At 43.0% G+C, this 22,086-nt stretch overlaps 1 protein-coding gene across 1 annotated transcript; it reads left to right on the top strand.

The window, feature by feature from the left end:
• Positions 1-8,212: 8,212 nt before the first annotated feature.
• LOC124545388 (cold and drought-regulated protein CORA-like) lies at positions 8,213-20,456 on the top strand. The gene is made up of 4 exons (XM_047124299.1): positions 8,213-8,287; positions 17,973-18,446; positions 19,176-19,272; positions 20,147-20,456. The coding sequence occupies exons 1-4, from the start codon at positions 8,270-8,272 to the stop codon at positions 20,437-20,439; spliced, it is 882 nt and encodes a 293-aa protein (XP_046980255.1). The 5' UTR covers positions 8,213-8,269; the 3' UTR covers positions 20,440-20,456.
• The last annotated feature ends 1,630 nt before the right edge of the window (positions 20,457-22,086 follow it).

Raw genomic sequence — 22,086 nt, 5'->3', positions numbered from 1 at the left:
CACTATGATCGTAATATTTAATTGTAATTACACCGATAAAAATGTGGCTGGTTTCCTAGGACGATTCTGACTGGCGTGAGAGTGTGTGGCAGAGATAGCTGGCGACTGGAACAAATTGATATTTCCAGCTTAACTCTGGAGCCACCGCTGAGCCCCAGGCAGGGAATGGGGCTGCAGTTGACCTAGCTGTATTGTCGTCTGGTCGGGTGAATAGTGAACTAATACTCGATATTTTTTAGGCAGCCTTTGTGATCACGTGTGGTGCGAGTATTCTCTGTGGAAATTTGAGAAGATTCAATATAGCGAGTGTTGCCGCTGGACATATTGACAGCATCTGAATTCCCACCACTATGGTCACCCTTGACATCTTCCATGACCAGGCGGTCCGCCCCATCGGGCCGAGTCTGGTTGCAAACAGGGGAGGGGGGGGGGATGGTGGTCACTGAGACGCACATCTCATGGTAGCAACTAGCAGTGTACAACTTTGGGCCAGGGGCGTGCGCTTGGACATTGGGACATGAGTGCATGGGATGTGCGAGTGTTTCAATGATCTCTGGCATCTAGCCATGACAACTACTACTACTATGGAATGGATCATGGTTTAAGTGTATCATGTTTAGTGCTTCTCAAAGCATTACAGTGGACTCTCTCTTGCAGTGGGGTTCGTTGTTGCCTCTATGCTCCTCTCCTTCCAACTGTGATGCAGAGAACCAATTTAGGATTTCTGTAGTGCTTGAAAAACCCAATTGCAATGCCAGATGACTGACTGATCAATTTATTGTTTGCCATATTGGTACTGCGATCACACACACCAATCCAACTCCCCCACAGATTGTTTAAGGACATAGCACGCAACTGAGCTGAAATTTGAAATTTTCAGCTACCACCTATGTAATGGACTTCCCACGAAATGATCTGATGGTGCCAATGTCGACCAATAAGAGGCAGGGGCGAAAGTCTGGAAGGGGGAAGAGTAGGATTTGGAAACTGGGCAGCTGCGAGATTGAATCCTGCCAAACATACCAGTCCTAGTATCCACCAACAGGCTGCAAGGGAAAACTAACTGTACACAAAGGGTATCAATTTAGTTAAGTAGTCAGTCAATTTGATAGAATGAGGTAATATTTCCAAGACATCTGTAGCTGAGAGTTTACCACGTGTCCACTATTTTGTTCAGGACAAATGTGCTGTTAGTGTGGTACACAACAGACGCTACCTGCTTCTTCTTGAATGTCTTTGTTCCATCTGTCACAGGTTTCTGTAGCAGTGGAAGTGTGAGAAAATAGGGATGTCCAGCTACCAATGGCATGTCTGCGTGAGTTGTGAGGGGGCAGGGGAGGGGGATGGAAGGGAGGAGGGCCGGCCGAAGTGGCCGTGCGGTTAAAGGCGCTGCAGTCTGGAACCGCAAGACCGCTACGGTCGCAGGTTCGAATCCTGCCTCGGGCATGGATGTTTGTGATGTCCTTAGGTTAGTTAGGTTTAACTAGTTCTAAGTTCTAGGGGACTAATGACCTCAGCAGTTGAGTCCCATAGTGCTCAGAGCCATTTGAACCATTTTTCAAGGGAGGAGGGTTCGGGAGGGGGGGGGGGCACAGCTTGGTCTCTGTGTGTTTGCATACAATAGTTTACAAAAACAGGAAGCAACCACTTGAGAGAGGAGAGGGAGAAAGAAACAGACAGGGAGAGCATGTGTTTCAACAAAAGTTATTCAGGTATCGATAGCAAAGAGTTGCCGCCACCTGATGCCTTGTTTGGGAATTAGAGTGACTTCCAGTCTGTGTGCCACACAAACCGGCTGGTGGTGTTGCAGCCAACATCTGTTGTGGGGCCTGAGGGGGCTTTGCACTGTCTCTTGGACACTGGCGCATGGTGCAGGCCAGTGAAGTGGTCAGGGTATGGGTGCACAATGCCCTGTGTTCGATATGAACGATTTTTAACAGTATAATTATGTTCAGTGAATTATGTTGACGTCGATTTCGTGATTGAATTCCTTGCGTGAGTGGAATGAAAAAAACACCGCTATTGTTTAAATATTCCATACTGCCTTGTCACCCTAAAATGTTTAAATAAACAGTATTCTGTACACTTCAGTCAGTTTCCTGACAGATTCCTTAAATAGATAAATTAACTATATTCGAAACACTGTTTTGTATCCCTTAAATTGATTAAATAAACATTATTCCACTCATTGCCTTGTCTACCAGAACTTGTTTAAACATTATTCCACACACTGAAATCGATTTCCTCCAAACTCTTTAAATAAACAAAGAAACCTACATTTCATGGACTGCCTTGTAGACAGAAAGATAATTAAAATAAACAATATTCCACACAATACCTTGTCTATCAGAAATTGTTTAAACAATATTCCATACAATCTACATCTACATCCATACTCCGCAAGCCACCTAACGGTGTGTGGCGGAGGGATGCAGTTGTATTCCCGCCAAAGAGCCACTCAAATGACTCTTTTCCCCATCAATTTCCAGACGGGGAGGGGAGAGATTAATTAATTGATCAAGTTAATTAATTTGTCAATCAGATTAATGTAATGGGGAGGGGGCTATTCGAATGACTCAGGCCTAAAAGTGTGCTTTTATCGGAGAGGGGAGGGAAGGGTTGGAGGTTTCTAGAGGGGTGGTGAGATGGGGGTTCCTCTGAAGGACTGATTATTCCAGCAGATCATAAATCAACTAGCTTAACAATATGTTAAGGGTAGGGGATCAAAAACAATCATGTCTGCTCTTGAATGTACGGAACCTGCACTAACGAAATGGCCCAGACCCCACCTACTTCTCCCTCTGGACACCTGAGGCAGTAAAGGCGCCTTTGGCCTCTTGTGGCGAAACAAGCTACGTGACTCTGTTGAGACCTGCACAGTGTCCCTTCTGGCTGTAATATTTATGACACATCGTATCATTTGACATGGGCGTGTAGAATGGCTTTTAAAGAAAAAATGTTGCATTGTAGCTCATCGTCTCCTCTGTGTTCCAGGTCTGAATTGCTACTGAAATGTATAACATGCAAGTGAGTAAAGGGATAACTTAGTATATTATTCCGGTCAGCCAAGTACACATTCATTATTATTTGGTAAGCAAATTAGGTCTTTTACGTCCAATGTATGGTATGTGACATTTTATTCGAATCGCCTTATCGAGGAGATGCCCATGGAAGGTGGTATAATGACTTGTCACTTTATGTGTTGCCCTTAGAAGATGGTAGAAATGGACAGCCACCTTACATCAGTCTGCTAATGAGAGAACAGTTTGGTAATACTGTCACTGTAGAATGTTTCACATTGTTGATGGAGCACAGCCTTACTTTTGCTTGCACCAAATCATCACTATCAAAGTGAAGTCCTCGAAGATATTCTTTAAGTTTTGGAAACAGATGAAAATCGGATAGGGCCAACTCAGGACTGTGTGGAGGGTGATCGATGACACTGAACCTAAGATATCAGATTGTTTCAAATGTCGCAGTGCTCATTTGTGGTCTGGCACTGGCATGCTTAAAGATAGGGTGCTCCAAGTGTGGACAAACTCTTCGAATTCGAAACTCGATTACAGCACACTGTTTCCCACGCACATACGTAATTACCTTACACACCGCTATGCTACACACTACAATTTGAAGAGCTCTAATGGCAGAGGGCTGCAAATTGCGCCAGCGAAGTGGGGAAGTCGACCGACTATTATGCATGGCATGTAACACCTCAGTCAATATCTAGAACAGAATAAAAAATTCGGGGCATTACTTTTCAGCATGCCCTTACAGATGAAATAAGCTGAGATCGTTACTCAACGGGTGATACATACAAGTAAAGAAAGCGAAACCAAATGTAGCGTGAATGCTAAATTGTCAACATTAAAACTTAGTAACCTAGCTATACATCCCAAAAATACATCAACTACAAAATGTCAGAAATAATGGAAATAGGCTCCATACATTTTTAAGTGCAAAATCATGAAATCTTTCATTGTATATGCTATCATGTACGAATACACATAAATATATGTCAGTTGAGGGGATGGGTTCTTTGGGGGAGGAGACCAGACAGCGGGGTCATCGGTCTCATCGGATTATGGAAGGACGGGGAAGGAAGTCGGCCGTGCCCTTTCAAAGGAACCATCCCGGCATTTGCCTGGAGCGATTTAGGGAAATCACGGAAAACCTAAATCAGGATGGCCGGACGCGGGATTGAACCGTCGTCCTCCCGAATGCGAGTCCATTGTGCTAGCCACTGCGCCACCTCGCTCGGTATGTCAGTTGACACGTAATGAGCCATACTACTGACAACTTTCATATTAAAAATTTGTGTCGTAAAACTATGTAAATCATTTGCGGTAGCCAATAATTATCAAATATAGTTCTTGGGAAATAGTCATTGTGAATCACATAGTCTGATTAACCAAGGACTCAGCCAGCAGATGATTTACACTTCTGATACTGTGCGTCATAAGAAGGGTAATATACAGGACTTGTTACATGTACTGTAACACTGTAAATACCCCATGTCTTACATCCAATACCAGTGCTGGAATCTGAATTAATGATATGTATACAGGCAGTTTTCTTCATCGAGAAAGGCATTTTAGTATCATTCTAACTTTTGCAGAAGTTAGTAGTGTGGCGTCGAAAAAACGGAAGGAATGTAGTGAAAGAAAATGGTTCAAAGATGAGTTAAAACGGAAACATCAGTGTAAAGCATCTTTGAGTAGGAAAATATAATTGCCACATACCCTGTTAACTGGCTTGATTGATTATACACTCTTAATGATGTAATTAGTCTCGAAATAACTACATCACTTGTGAAATGAAGGCAGTAGTGCACAGACATAATAAGAAAATTGAGAGACTTGACAAGGAACAAAATCATCCACAGGATGGTAATAGTTTCTTTCCATTCTATGATGAGGTAATTAATATCACCGACATTGTATTTTCTCCACGAGATATAACGTTATTAGAAAATAGTTTAAAATATAATTTGTATTGTGAATTATATGCAAAATGCATAAAGTGGATGACGGCTCATACAAAAATCGCTGTTGATCAATTAGTAGGATCAAAAGCCCAGAAAGTTACAATATTGACTAAGGTAATAAACGTTCTTACGGATATGTGTAAAGTAGGGAAGAAGAAAACACGAGTGCTACAAATAAAATAAGTTAAAGAGGAAAACTCGTCGATAATGATGCAATAGATAAAGCTGATACAGGAAATTCCCTTGTAGTTAACTAATGTCTATTAAGAATAGTACTGAGAAATCAACGCAATTCTTGAAGGATAAAACCGATTGCTGGTGTCCAACAACGAAAGCGAGCACATATAGCGCCCTATAATATGGCATTAGTTATCAAGATGACTATCGCTGCACGTAGGAAACTTTCTGGTTTTAATTCTGCCACTTGCACGTTATGTGCTCGCTTCCTGATCAGCTATATCCGCCGTTGAATAACAGGATAATTTACTGTACACATATCGACACCTACTGAGCTTGAAAATGGCTTCTAAGGCCGAAACTGGCCAGTTGTACAAGGTATACTGAAATGATTGCTTATCAGAAACAGCAGAGGTGCAAAACTGCAAAATGTCTTTTAACAAATGTACGGCTGTGATACCCCCCCGTTATCTTCCCGTTTTCAGTTTCGTTAATTACAATATGCGTCTTATCCTTTTCTAATAACAGCTACTATACAAGGTGTTTCACAAGGCATGTTACACACTTATAGAACTTGTAGAGCGGACTTAATAGATCAAGTTTTACATAAGTCGTCATAGCTCCTTACGTATACATTTTAGATCCCATGTGCACTGGGCATTTTTTCCTTGTTTTGGATGATACTATCACCTCTGTAAGCTGCCTGTCCTATAGTCTTAGCAACAACAGCACCAGTACATGTATCCCACCGTCAGAGGTATCACAACGGATTTGTCTTATAACTTTCGACTCGTTCCTTTCCGGTACAGGGATCCTTATCTCAAATTTATGCATTTATCCTTCTCCATCATCCTAGTAAGTTTGTAAAATCATCATTGGATCACTTTGTATACACATACATTTTCAGGCACCGGCGCCTATAACTTTGAGGCTCTGTAGCGTCATTGGATGGCGTTTCCCGACAAGGGTTCCTGTGTAAAACTTGACCTACCAAGTCCTCTCTACAACTTCTAGAAGTGTGTAACATGAATTGTGAAACACCCTATATAGTTGTTTTAAAAATAAAGTGGTCTTACCATTTTAAAATTCTACGAGAATTTATGTAGTCCAGCTTCATCTCTATCTACGTCTGTACTCTGTCAACCACAGTGAAATAACCAGCAGAGCGTTACCAGTTATTAACACTTTTTCCCATTCCATTGATGTATGAGGTGTGGGATGGACAGTTTAAATGGCTCAGCTCGCTCTCTCAATACCTACGGGAGCAATATATAGGGGGATGTAGTACAATCGTAGAGTCATCATATGAAGCTGGTTCTTGAAACTTGTAAGCAGGCTTTCTCGCAAGAGTTTATGTCAGTTGTCAAGAGCCTGCCAAATATTTTTCTTCAGCATCTGTAAACCTGTGACCATTTGTCCTGCCCTTCTCTGTACTTGTCTAATATCCCCTTATAGTCTTATTTGAAATGTCCCACACATTTGAGTATTATTCTAGGATGGGTCACACGAGTCATTTGTAAGCCATTTCATTTGTAGATTGATTGCACTTCCCTAGCATTCTACCAGTAAACCGAAGTCTGCCATCTATCCTACAAAGTGCTACAGCCAGGTATTTGTATCAGTTGTCTGATTCCAGCTGTGACTTACTGCCATTATATTCATAGGATACTACTTTTTTTCGATTTCTGAAGAGCACAGTTCGACATTTCTGAATGTTTAACACAAGTAGCCAATCTTTGCGCTACTTTGAAATCTTGTCTAAGTCAGACTGAATATTTGTACAGCTTCTTACAGGCAGTGCTTCATTACAGACAGCTGCATCGTCTGCGAAAAGCCTGAGGTCACTATTAATATTGTCCATAAGGCCATTAATATGCAACATGAACAGCAAGGGTTCTAAGACATTTCTCTGGGTCAGACAAGAAATTACTTCTACGGGGTAATTTGACGATGATGTTACAAACTTTCAAGTATGATGGATAGGGTACAGTTATCAATTTGAGGTAGGAAACCCTGGTACGGAAACAGTCGACAGGAAACTTATCATTCTGATGCCTCTGACAGTGGACCTCTTCTATTGCAAGCTCTTTGCCATCCACATTTTGAGAGGCGGTAGTATGGACTAAAACAAGGAAAAGTGTCCAGTAAACATGGACTCCAAACTGTGTACCATAAGAGCTGTGAGCACTTGTCATCTTTGCTGTTGTGAAAAATATCTCTTCTACTGAACAAATGCTCATAGTTCCAACGGTATGCCTTTTATAGCCCATATATATTGAATAGTTTTTTCCTAATTTTATTTCATTTTACCTCCTGACAAAGTATGGAAAGCAAAGAGCTTACAGTAGAAGTGGCCCACTGCCAGAAGTATCACACGGTTTTCGCTTATAACTATCGACTCTGTCGTTTAGAGACCAGGGTCCGTTCCCTCAGATTGATGTATGTACCCTTCTCTATAATACCTGAAAATTTGTAACGTCATCACACAATCACTCTGTAAATCTGCTCATGACTCTCCATTCTAGATAACTTGCTGCGTCCTTCCTACCAAACGATCCTCAATCCAGTCACAAATTTCGCTCCATACCTCATATGATCGGTCTTTTGAAGCATAGATGTGGTACTGAGTGAAATGATTTTTGAAAACGAGAAAGAGTGCATCTACCTGACTGACTTGATCAAGGCTTTCAGTATGTCATATGAGAAAAGTAGAAATTGGGTTCACAGGATCTGTGTGTTCGGAATCTCTTCCGGCTAATACGTACGAAGTCATTATGTTCAAAGTGCTTCAAGGTGCTTCTGACGTTGTGGGGTGATGGGACAGCAAAGTATGGCAGCTGTGCAGAGGGCTGAGCCGTGTCGCAAGGGCCCAACCGACGTTTCCCAGGCGGAGCTGGGCGCGGCGCAGCTGTCGCTGCCCCGTGTGGCGACGTGCTGGACGCCAGCTGACGTCACGATCGCCGGAATTCCGCATTCGTCGCCCCGTCTCCCGAAGAGGACCAGACGGTGGCCGCCCGTATAAAACGCTCGGCTGGACACCGAGTCGCCACCAGTCTCCAAGTGTCCGCTGCCAGCAGCAAGCCGAGCACCGCAGGAGTAGCGAGTGACATGGGCCGCACGACGAGGGTAAGCAGCGCAGCAAGTCTCAAGTTTCGCAACAACAAAAACACTTCATACCTCCTGTTTTCAACACATTTAATATGGTGATAAATATTTTCTCCCCCAGTTCGTAACCCTCCCTAGTTCTCCTCCACTGAAAAAAAATCTCTCGTTGTATAAACGGTAGTCATTTCGAATAACTCTGTCGCTGTCCTTCTCTCTTTATGGGATGCTAAAAGGCGAATAAGACGGATTCCAGGTTTTAGAATTCTATTAACAGCCAACCATGGCAACACAGTTTTCTGCAGTCTCTGACAGCGATCTTTAGATGACAAAATAATTCAGGGATGTACATTCGGATCTCGATGCCCGACGGGCGCAGTGGTTCAGCAAAGGACTACTTTGCCATCATCAGGTGCATTGATGTACAGAGATACAGTCGCATATCTGACAATTATTTAGCAATCTTTATTTTTCTATACGACTCTTTTCAGCTAAATTGTTTTTGATCAGTAAACCTCTCACAGATATTATTTCTGCAGTTTTGAATACTGAATTTCTTTCCGTTCCTACTTGAATGCATGGTCAGATATATCTTTCTCATGTTTGCCAACATTCACTTTTTCACTCCTCCAATATTAAGAGCTAAAGAGCGATTTACAGTCGAGACATGTAGATATCACGCCCCATAGAATTGCGTAAATATGTACACTTCCCAGCAAAAAAGGGGGATTATGCTGAATGCAGGCAACATAACGTAGCTGTATGTTTCTCTAATCGTTGAAACCCCTATGCGATGCAGTCGTCTGACTATACACATTGGTTACCACAAGAGAACACTGCACATTATGGCAGCCAAAAATTGGTTCAAATGGCTCTGAGCACTATGGGACTAAACTTCTGAGGTCATCAGTCCCCTAGAACTTAGAACTACTTAAACCTAACTAACCTAAGGACATCACACACATCCATGCCCGAGGCAGGATTCGAACCTGCGACCGGAGCGGTCACGCGGTTCCAGACTGAAGCGCCTAGACCGCACGGCCACACCGGTATGGCAGTCAGTCCAGATATAAAGTAATACCGTCATACAACAAATATTAGAAAACACGTTATTACATATGAGACTGCCACTAACGCTTGTAAATTAAACTACATTATAATAAGAGACACTGGAGAAATCTTATCGCACTCATTAAATGACATGACAAGTTGTTGTTTGTTATCCGAATTTGAACCCAATGATGTTAACCAAACAAAGTTTGTGCGTGTGATCGAGACTCGAACAGTCGTAAAGAGACGTAAATTATCGAAGTGTGCACCAGCACCAGTTTACGAAGCCAAATGTCTGAACGTGGAAAGAAGTAAAGAAATGCTCAAAATGTTAATTATATGCTAGTATACACAATCATTTGGCAAGGTTGCCACCAAAACATTTTAGTTTTACAATGCCCTAGCTTATCTTGCTAGAATACATATTTTCTTAAGCCGAGATCTAATCCAGAGCTCTTATAGTTGAAATATTTTGTGGTAGCTACGGTTGCCATGAGTGTATTCTTTAACTGAATATTTGAATAAAACATCAAAAGTAGATGTGCCTGCTTCTGTTATAGCAAAGTAGCTCTAGCTGCTTTAGTATATACTACAGACTTGCATAGGGTAGATGAAATGTTTGATCCTTCAAAGGGTGAGCGTGACTTTGTGCCCTGGGCCCGTACTGGCCGTAGCTTGCGAGCTACCGGCCAGCCAGGTTGGGCGGTTGATGGGATGGCCGACCACCTACAGCCGGTGCGGAGGCGAGACCGAAGCGAGTGAGCCAGCGGTGGCGGGTCAGCAGCGGCTGCAGGGCATGGCTCTGCCTCTGCCACTACTTTTACATAAGTATGTTTATGTCCTCTCCTGGCATCAGTATAAGAGCGGCAAGCAGAAATACACATCACGCTGTTTGCTGCAATTGCTCATTGGGAGAGACAAACTCGAGATGAGTCGTCGCTCTTGTTGAAGAAGGCGGATGTTCCATCAGAGAAACTGGCAGAAGGTATGGGGTGCCTCATACCACTGCAACGAGATGGTGGAGGAACTACCTTGAAAGAGGCACTATCAACAGACCTCCTGGCTTAGACAAGAAGAGAGTGAGCTCATAGCAGAAAGACCAGGAACTAGTGACTAACAGCAGAGAAAATCCATTTCTGTATGCAAAGAAGTTGCGGCCGGAGTCCAATTTCCCTGGCTCCAGTGACACAATTCGCCGAAGGCTGAGGGACACTGGACTGCACGCACGATGAGCCGCTGTGGAACAAGAACGCGGCGAAGACAATGTTTTACACCAGCTTGCGTTTGCGGATGTCCTTACGAGTGCGTCGTGGGAAAACGTCATTTTCACTGACGAGGAAATGTTTTCCACCAGTAACGACGGTCCAAGGGCAGCAAGGGACTCGTCATCGACGCGAATGTGTAACCATGTCGAGAAGAAGTGGGCGTTTATCTGTTTCCTGCTGGGGATGAATTTCTGCGAGAGGAGCAGGAGCTCTTCACAGGATAGAAGAAACTCTCGAGAGCGTGCAATATGCCCACATATTGGAAAATGTGATGCTTCTGTCAGTGCGAATGCTGTACGGAGAAGGGAACTTCACATTGCAAGAGGACCATCTCCCATTCACATGTCTGCATTCGTTCAGCAGCAGCTCTCCACGATTGGCGTCAACGTCATGGACTGGATACCGCGGGCGGCTAATATGAACCCTGCGGAAAACATGGGGCTGTGGTCGACAGAACATTAACAGAGAACGGGCCACGAAACCGACCAACTACAGCTGACGCTCATTGGGACTGCGCTCTTGAAGTCAGGAAGGAAGTTGCTTCTTCAGGCTGTTATGTCCAATCGCTTATAGATTCTATGCCAAGGCGCATGCCAGAAGTGCTAAATAGTCGGATTTTGGATACAATATCAGAATCCTTACAAGTTTTTGTTATGTCTTCTTTTTCTTCATTTTTACTCAGTGGAAGATCGCTTGGCAACAGATAAATAAAATTTGAGTTAGTTTTCCTTTGATTTACCTTTTTAATTGAGTTTCTTTTAGATGTACTCTTTGTTAGATATACTATTTTTATTTCATTTATACCATGTCTAGATACAAAGTAATCAGTTTCGATGGACGCTTTCAAAGTATTCTCTCTTCCCCTCCATCCAGTAATACATCCTCTGTACTACAAAAGTTATGCAAACGATTTTCTCTTACATTTATTCATTATTGGTTTCTCGTCCATTCTCTCTCGCCTGTCTTACATTATCAACTCAATTGCCCTTTTGCTCCATTCTCCCAAAAAGTTATAAACAAATCTTGCGGTTCTCATTGAAACTATACGTTCTCGTTTAATTCATACTTTATTTACTGTCCTCTATCATTCCTCTGAAAACCTCTGAGTCCATATTCTTTTATACCTCCTTGTCTATAATCCAGCTTTCGTTATGAAAACATTCCTTCCATTACTCCCTGTCCTAAGATAAAACGAATTGTGACATACGCCTCAGTAAGGAATACTTTGCAGGCTTTTCACTTTGCAGGCTGTCCATTCGTAGATCCCTCCCTGCTTCCTGCTGCACCGCCTTTGACATCTGCATCCACATCTACATGAATACTCTGAACAATTAGGTGCTCGGCACGGGGTTTCTTGAACCACTGTCACATAATTTCTCTACTTTTTCACTCTCAAAAAGCTTGCGGAAATACTGAATAACTAAACCTTACCTTGCAAGCAGTGATGTATTATCACAATGTTCATGTCTCCTATGTCTGCCAGGGCAAACAAAATATCGTAGCATTCAGCGGAGAGGGTTGGCGATTGGAATTTAGCGAAAACACCTCGCCGCGTTGTCAAATGCCTACGTTTCAATGATCTCCATCCTAACTCGTTTACCATATCTGTGACACAATCTCCCCTATTTCGTGATAATAGAAAACGATCTGCCCTTCTTCGAACTTTTTCGATGTCTTCCTTAACTTCCACCTCGTAGTGATCCCATAACACGCAGAAACACTCACGAAGAGGACGGACAAGTGTTTGTAGGCACTCACTTTAATTTATTTGTCGCAACTTCTACGTATTCTACCAATAACGGGTTTCCTTCCCCACAATATTTTCCATACGATGGTTCCAATCCCAGTTGTTTGTGATTGTAGCTCCTAGATATTTAGTTGAATCGACAACCTTTAATTATGACTGATTCATCGTGCAAGCGAACTTTAAAGGAATTGTTTTGGTTTTCATGTGGCATTACGTGCCACAAATCTAAGATAAATGTTCTGGTTGTTTGCTAAATAGTTTAAATATACTTTAGAAATTCCAGAAGGTCTACATCACTTTACTTGCGGAATCAGATTCATCACTTCCGTTTCACTAGGTGACGCCCCTGCAGTTACTGCAAACTGTGACCTCCCAGACAGAAAATCGCGAATCCAGTCGCACAACTGAGACGACAGTCCATAGGAAAGCAGTATGGTTGGAAGCCGCTCGTAAGGAATGATATCAAAAGCCTTTTTGGAACTCCATAAATACTGAATCAATTTGAGAGCCCCTGTACGCAGTACGTCGTGAGAATAAAGTGCCAGCTGTGTCTCACAACAGTAATGGTTTCCAATATTTCTGGCTATTTCATAACTTAGAACAAAGTATTTATCTGTTCACACATCCTGCTGCATGTTGATGTCAATGAAATATATCTGTAACTCAGTTACGCTTATTTTCTTTTGTATGTATTGCCGTGGTCTGTGCAACTTTCCATTCTCCTCCCTCACCATAAATACTAGAATATTCCCCATGACTTCGTAGAAAAATTAAGTAAGCCGATGCATCGCTGATGCACAAGACGCACTCCCAAACTGTTAGTCCACTCAACAAAGACTTTGCGTGCAGGAACATAATCGACTATGAGAGGATCGTGACAACGTAGTGGAACATGACTGGTGACGCTGTGATAGTTCTGTTACTTCCTGGAACGACGGAGAATTATCTTGGAAGATTCACTTAATATAATCATTGTATACCAATAAATAATTTTGAATGGATTCCACTTTGGCGTGTGATGGTCTTATCAAATATCTATTTACCGATAGGTGAGATTACTTTTACGCAACCACTGATCTCGTTGTTACATTGCGAATTATTTGTATTGCTCCATGAAAATGTCGAAACATTGTCAAGAGTAAGAAGCAGTAGAACTCGGTTCCAAATTGGCACGAGCGTAACAGTTCATCTCCTCTGTGACAGAACTACAAACAGCTATGTCGAACTGGGAACGACATCTTTAGAAATTTTATCGTCATAAGACGCCTCGATGCTTTCAGTAACCAGTAGATCTAGGAGTAAAAAACAGAACATACTGTGTAACTGCTACTGAAAATACACAAATCAGTTAATGAAACTCTATCACGGAAAGCTCAGTCAAATATGTTCAGCAACTACTCTCACAGCCACATTGTTGTATTCACGCTGCAGTCCGGTAAAGCTACTTGAGTATGAAAAAAGATTTCGTGTTTGATTAAGATAGCCATTCGTTGTATGTACACCAGTACTATTAGGGTAGTCCATATTAACATAGTTACCCGTTACGTTATTGAACAAAATAGACACAAATATTAGAGAAATTGTCAACAATATATTCGATCTCATTATCGAAAACGTGTTGCCATCCAAGCTCCTTGGTGCTGTCTTCCAGGGTCGCATTTACTACTCTGGAACTGCAAAGCATCTCATTTTTTGGCAACTAATGTCCGCTGCGAAGGACACATTACTGTGAAGCAGCTCGTAACACAAAACACCTTCTTTGTCCCACCAGATGTATATCAATCACATTGCATTTGGTGGACGTATACAGGCTATTGTTTGAAATAATGTTTGTTGTGGCTTATCCACTATTTTCTCCTTACGAAGTTACCATATGCTACATTAAATCGCCATCAGGCGGCGCTGATTTCGGTTTACGGTGACTTCCATAAATCTGCTATGGCAAATGCCAGGATCAGTCCTTTGAAAGCGCACACACGGATTCCCTCCCCATCCTTCCCAGTTCTAGATTCTGCTTCGCGTCTTATCACGCCTTCGACGAGATGTATCGTAATCCTCCTTCCTTTCTTTTAACTTCATTATGACTACTGAAGGCAAGTGTCGCAGGAAGCATAAATGGTCGTCACACGTACCAATTTTTGGGGACACTGTCATTGACCATAGTAGTAAATCGCAGAAACGTCCTTCATCAAGGCTTGTTTGTCTTCCTGAACGTGGTGATTAATTTATTTCAAAACGACAGCACGTGAAACAATACAACATGACTTTCTCGATAATACTCACTCCATGCAAGTGATAGGTGTTTGAAATTACCTTGACTGCTTTCACTCTTTTATTGAACACAGACAGAACACAATGTCACAAATGTTAGACTTTATTCCGTTCTAGACTCCGTTTTCTAATGCATAATCGACGCTCCTCATAATGTCAAAAATGAGAAATATTCAAGTCGTCATGGCACGAGCTACACTCCGAACTTGAATAAAATAAGACCATAGTTAAATACACTTTTAGCAAGACCATATACAAAGTCGCCTTAGAGCATAATGAAACATAATATTATACCATACACAACGTTCCATAATGTTCTACTTGCTAATTCGAGCACAGAATAGACCGCTGGAGATCATGGGCTCTCTGCCCAATGCGTCGCGATCACTTGGATGTACGCCGGTCTGCATCAAGTGGCCGCTGGCTGACGCACTGAAATTCGTCTTGCCACGAGAGACACTCACTAGTCCTTTCACAATCATGTTGTTGCAAGATTTTTCTTATTACTGACTGGTCAGAAAATGAATGAAACTGTCTGACCTTCTGTCAGGCACAAGCTCTGCTAGACCACGAATAGGTTATTCACAGCAACAGCTGAGGTGGAAGCTAACACTTCTCGCACCGTGTGCTGCATACCCCATTACGACAAAAACATGATGATAACATATGAGAAATTCGGTGGTTGGTTGAACTGAGGCTTGCTTGGAATGGCTAAGGCGTGGGTTCAGTTCGCACTGAGGCTAACAACTCTTTAACAGCCACAGCCATACCCTCTTCACCTGCAGTACCGCCGAGTAAATAACGAAAGACTGTGGTGCGGTTCCAAATCAATATTAAACATGTCTACTCGCTACTGTCTGGAACAGATTTGGGTTACTTTTGGCTGTCTGATGTCGAAGTCGCTGCTTGCAGAAAGACTGTATCTAGTATGTATCTAGTAAGCTTTCTTACTCTAGTAATGTTATTTTAGTTCACAAAGCAATCTTCGTTTAAAGTCATTTGACCTTCATTTCTTATTCTAACTGAACTTGAAATTTTGAAGATATTGGCACTGGGCTGGGAATTGAGTTCCGATTGCCATTTTTCTCTGGGTTTGAACCCTTGGAGATGATACTGTCCCATCATTTCGTTGTTTCCTCACGATGCCAAACACCCCCCCCCCTCCCCCTGTCTCTGGGAACGGCGCGGTCCTAACTACTAGTGAAAGAGAATTTGATAGTTGACATCTCTTTCTGTTGGGTCAACATCGAAGAAAAGCGTGGGGTTGGAGATCCAGGCAGCACAGCTACTAGCCTGTAAAATATGCTAGGGATACCATATTTTTCTAGAAATGCCCTAGCTGCTCCATAACGTGAAGACGATAAACCCACACTGTAACAAGACAGTTTCTTCATCAGAGGCACGGTGCAACATTAACTTAGGTACAATGTACAGCTTTTCCCGAACCGTGAAGTGCAGAATACAGAGACTTGCGCCCAATAATCAGGTCATCACTGTCTCTAATTGCTGCCCCTTGAGACATTCGGTCTGCTCTCTACCTTCTTCTCCACAAGGTTGGAAACATGACAAGTTCCCTTAATGGGGGATCTGCTTCAGTTCAGTGACCTCTTGTCAGGGCCTGTGGGCTCACAGACCACTGCAGTCCATTGCTGGATGGAAGCAATCAGTTTTAATCTACAGTTCAGAGAGAAGATCATTCTGCATCCTCTGTACATGTCACCTAAATCATTAGTGTTTCTGAGACCAGAGACAGCTTATTGCCAGCTGATATGGATGTTTGGCATCCGTCAGATAGGGACGTTATGCTCGGTGTCCTCTTTGGTGCAATTCAAGAGCAGTCCTTCGTCAACATCGTTAATACAAACACAACATGCACTTATCATGCCCACCAAAACTGCAACAGTCACACTTGATACCAGCACTTGCCAAAGGTCTCTAAGTGTGTCTGGCAGCTTCTCAGATTCAGCTTTTCAGTAGTTTCATGTCAAGGTGCATCTCATAACTTGTACTGCATAACGTAATGACAGGCTATGATCAGATATTCGTATGTGTACAGTTTCTATATTTTTATTTGAGCATACTATGAGGACATTATTCATCAGATCAGACCTCTACAGGTAGCTTTATTCCAATAAAGGTTAATCTACACATCTTGTTGAGAGATCTGTAGGATTCGCTGACCTTTTGGTTTTATAGAAGTATGAACATGCTGCAGATATTACAACAGTCGAAACTCCGATGGACTACCCACAAATGAAATTAAGTGAATAAATATTAAATTTCAGCGTAGGTACTATTTTTGTAATCAAATAGAAATCTTTTCGCAGAGTCACCTACTTATCTGTTTTCGTATATCCTTACCCGCTCTTTATTGAGAGCTGAGTAAACATTAACATCTCTGTAGCAGTGGTCAGGCAGTTGTTTCAGACAGAGTAGAAGCCACAGATTAGTCGGCGGATGATCAGTAACGACACACATTTTGAGACATTCAGAAGCTATGAAAACTTCTTAGCAGGGAAGGATGGCAAACATCATTACACGATTCGATGGTAGTTCAGAAGTGTCAACAAAGAATTGTTGCTTTAGCGTTTAGTTGTATAATTCTGCAAGGAAATCTTGCCTTTCTTAACTTTCTGTCATTTAACTGGATTTTCTAGATCTTAATAGGAATGCAATGGTAAACACGTAAGCTTTATTAACAGTGAGTTATGTTTAGCGTTGTTATTACAAAAGCGAAAATGATAGCTTTGCACAAAAAGAAAGTCTCTTTCAGTCTCCAGAGTAGTATACGCTGTTACGAAACTTCCCGAAACGTAATTATGTGATGGACAACACTAGACAATTCATACGAAAATAACGTCCTCTGAAGGTCGTAATAAACTATATTCTATCCTTAAGCCGTCATCTACCAAATCTTTTCTTGCGGATGTGGTTGCCAACTGCGGACTTTGGAAGTGTTTCACACTGCAGATTAAAGAAATGAGTTAAACCGTGAATGTTCTTATTATTTCTTCGCTGGATAGAGCATTTACTGGTAAAGATAAAAGTCGAGGCTTCTGACCACTTAATCAGCCAGCAATGATTTTCAGCTGAGAACCACAGAGGAGTAGAGCTGAACTCTAGCTTGTTCAAAAAATGGTTCAAATGGCTCTGAGCACTATGGGACTTAACATCTATGGTCATCAGTCCCCTAGAACTACTTAGACCTACTTAAACCTAACTAACTTAAGGACATCACACAACACCCACTCATCACGAGGCAGAGAAAATCCCTGACCCCGCCGGGAATCGAACCCAGGAACCCGGGCGTGGGAAGTGAGAACGCTACCACACGACCACGAGCTGCGGACTCTCTAGCTTGTTGTTTGGTGTGCAGGTACTGGTGGCAGCAGGCCTGCTATTGGCAGTGCTGAGCCAGGATGGTATGGCACGGCCTTGGGGCCACGGAGGCGGCGGAGGCGGCGGCCACGGCGGAGGCGGCGGAGGTGGCGGCCACGGCGGAGGCGGAGGCGGCGGAGGTGGTCACGGAAAACATCTCGGAGGATCTGGCGGCTACGCCCACTCCCACGCCTACTTCCACGGACCGGTAGCTGGAGCCCATGAGGCTGTCCACGGCGGCGGTGGCCACGGGGGCGGCGGAGGCGGTGGTGGACACGGAGGTCACGGGGGCGGCGGCGGCGGTGGCGGACATGGAGGACACGGTAGTGGTGGCGGCGGACACGGAGGTGGTCACGGAGGCTACGGTGGCGGCGGACACGGAGGCCACGGTGGCGGTCACGGCGGAGGTGGCGGCGGTCACGGAGGTGGCGGCCACGGAGGCGGCGGTGGTGGACACTACACCGACTTTGTTGTAAGTACATCTAAAAAAGATGTAATACCATCCAAATCTGCTATATTCAACAAATCTGGTTTAGTTTGCCATTGGCTTCTCATAGACACTGCAACTGTAAATAGATGCCAATACAATGACGTGACTAGCAGTAAGTGATGAGTGAAATAATTTTTCTACTATGAAAATTTGTGGGCCCAGTTTCATAAGGATTCGTATGTAAGACAGGAGTAGCAGATTTCAATATAAAGCACTAAACTGATATGGGAATATCTATCAACATTTTTAGTGATGTAGAATTCATGTAAGATATCCAGAAATGATACTGAAAATATAGAACTAACATGTGTCACTTAAACCTAGCTGTGAAGCGTTGGTCTCCATCACTTGAATCATTTTCTGTTATGGAAATGAGTATATAACAATCTTCTAGAACAAATCTCCATTGTGTGAGACAATTTAGCTTATTTCTGTTCAATAGCTAGTAGATTTTGGGGTGATTTGCCTACTTGTGATCTTTTCTGTACTGTGTTGTTTGTAAGCTTTTGTCAGACTACCTGCAGTTTATTTCGTCTTTCTTCTAGCATGATTGGAACGAGTTACATTGTAATAAAGCAAAATTTTGTATGAGCTGAAAATTTTCTCAGTTGATTGGTCATTTAGATAACCTTGTACATTCTTCTGCTGCCTAAGTTGTTATTGCTTCTTGCCACATCTTTTGCTTACCATGATCTGTTGTTTGCCTTACAGGCCTACCCACTGTACACCTACGGTTATGACGTGTCTGACAAGCACACTGGAGACCACCACGGACATAAGGAGGACAGAAAGGGACACAGTGTGATCGGTAAGCTACAGATACCGCTATAAAGTTTTGTTCATGTTAGCGACGACTGCAAGGGTCCACAGCTTAAATAATTTACAAAGAAAATTTATAACGCTTTCGCAGCCCATGGTAGGACCTTTTTTCTTTATTTATTCGCATAATCGGTTTCGAGATACTCAGTTTCATTATAGAATTATTACGTCAGTGATTATATTGGACAGTGAATAATTAGAAAGTGGAGCTAAATTTAATGTTTTTATATTGCGACGATGCCGAAGGCTCCGTATATTCAAATGGGCTATGTCTCTTCTTGAAGCATACGTGTGAAACAGTCAAACTGTTGAGAACAGTGCTGAAGACTTGTGGGACGAACTGTATCCATCCTCTTCATGTCAGAGACCAGCTATCGCTTGCAGAGTAAATTATGTACAGGGTCAGTCTTAAGTACCTCAAGGGTTTCAGGAGGTCACTGTGTCAAAACTACAAGACATACAGAAAATAGACACTTATTAGTGGATGGATCACCTTTCCAAACTCTTACCTCACAATACAGTTGCTCAGTATGGGCACTGTTTGTGACGTGGTAAATGTCGATATGCGTATGTAGTTCACTGAATCTGCTTAAGCGAACTGCCTAAAAGGCAATCCGACAATATGGAGCGGATGACTTTCTGCATGGTCTAACACGCCTACCACCCAGTACGATTACACCATGGCGCGCATTAATAATCCAAAATTGAAGAGATGATCTGTCCACTGAATGGTGCAATTTTTGTGTAGGTTCTGTAGTTTTCGCACTGTCTTCTAAAGCCTCAGAGGTTCTTACGAATAATCCTGTATATCGTCAGCCACATTGTTCACACACTAATCTGTACATTCTGTGTGACTCCTGCAGGAGAGTACCACATCAAGGAGCCGGGCGGCGACGTGCGCGTCGTCAAGTACAAGGCGGACAACAAGCACGGCTTCCAGGCTCACGTGAGCGGCGGCGCCGCCGGCGGAGGACACAACGACCACTCCGGCTACCACAGCGGCTGCCACGGCTGCGGATCCCATCACGGAGGCGGCGGCGGCGGCGGCGGTGGCCACGGAGGTTACGGAGGCGGCGGACACGGGGGCGGCGGCGGTGGTGGTGGTCACGGAGGTCACGGAGGCGGCGGCGGCGGCGGCCATGGGGGTCACTACTGATCGACACTGTACCTGGACCACACCATTCTGTAAACAGATTCCTCTTGTATGTTTGTTAATGTTTTTGTATAAATAAATGTTTTTAGCACATTTACTGCTTTATTCTACTCACAATCGTGTACCTCGCACCAAGATATAAGAGTTGGTGTTGTAACATATTCCACTACATGGAACTTGATACTGAGTGATACAAAGATTGATGAGAGACCCTCCATACTGATGGTTCTGAATAAGTGCCTTTGGATAATGAAAGTGTCCATACTTGGACGTGTCTCTAACAGCATTTTCCATCAAAGTATTGGTTGATCTTTCAAACAGAGAAAAGCAAGCAACTGTGAACACCCTAGAATTCTTTCTAATTCGTCAGTATTATGATTGGTTTCGTGTGGTGCACCACAATTTCCTCCCTACTTCTAATTTCTCTTAATTTCAGTGGAACAGCTAAAGTGAAAACCTATTATTTCTTGTGTATGAAGGATGTTCTTAGATTAAGATCTTATTACTTATTCAAAATAGATAAAAAGGTTTATTCACAGTCTGTACGCATACAGTGACATAACTTCTCCGCACAATAAACATACAAATGCAGACATTTGTCATATTATAACACCATTTCTTCACCAAAGAATGCTGCCACCTGATGCTTTAGCCAGTCATTGACAGCGTCCTTCAGCTCATCGCTGTATGTGAAGTGCTGAGTAGCCAGTCACATTTTCATCTTGGAAACGGGATAAAGCTCGACTGGTGTCGAGTGCAGACTATAGAGATTATCTTCAAAAATCTTCCAGCCAATAAGTCTGATATTTTATTCGTCGAGTTCACAAAAAAACGTTCAAATGTGTGTGAAATCTTATGGGACTTAACTGCTAAGGTTATCAGTCCCTACTTAACCTAAATTATCCTAAGGACAAACACACACGCCCATGCCCGAGGGTGGACTCGAACCTCCACCGGGACCAGCCACACAATCCATGACTGCAGCGCCTAAGACAGCTCGGCTAATCCCACGCGGCGTCGAGTTCACAGTACGACGTCGTGCACTGTCGTTGAAGGAGATTGATGTCTTTGGTAATCATTCCTCACTACTTGTTTTGGACTATCGTAAGAGTCTCATAATAATCATGTGATATCACAATATTTTTATGTGTTACTCTCACGAAATATATTGTCAAAATTCCTTTGGTATTGCAAGAAATTGTAACCATTATTTTGAACTCCGACAGCGTCTGCTTGAATTCTTTGGGTTTATAGGAAGAATGGGGCTGTTCCTTAGTTTCAGAGTACACCTACCCCACCCATGTCCCCATTCAAGATTGTCTTCAGAAATTCCTTCCTCTCTACATAGTTGCGCTGGAGGAATGTCAAGACTGCAGTCACCATTTCAGTTTTGTGAAAATCATTTAGACATTTTAGTATGCACCTTGCACAAAACTTATTGTAACGTGACCTCCCTGTGAGTAGTGGGATAAAGCTCGTATGAGGACAAATTGATATCAAATTAATTAAATGATCAACTAATCCCCTCCTCCCTCCCACTGAAAACGTCATGGGTTTTCACTAGTTGGCATGAGGCCACCGATTCTGGGAAATCCCCACCCCTGCCCCCTCCCCTCCCTCCCTGCCGATACGAACGCACTACTTGAATTT

Source organism: Schistocerca americana, chromosome 8 (assembly GCF_021461395.2).
Source record: "Schistocerca americana isolate TAMUIC-IGC-003095 chromosome 8, iqSchAmer2.1, whole genome shotgun sequence".
NCBI classification, from domain to species: Eukaryota; Metazoa; Arthropoda; class Insecta; order Orthoptera; family Acrididae; genus Schistocerca; species Schistocerca americana.
The sequence above is the reverse complement of the archived record's forward strand: the minus strand, read 5'-3'. Positions and strand labels throughout refer to the sequence as shown.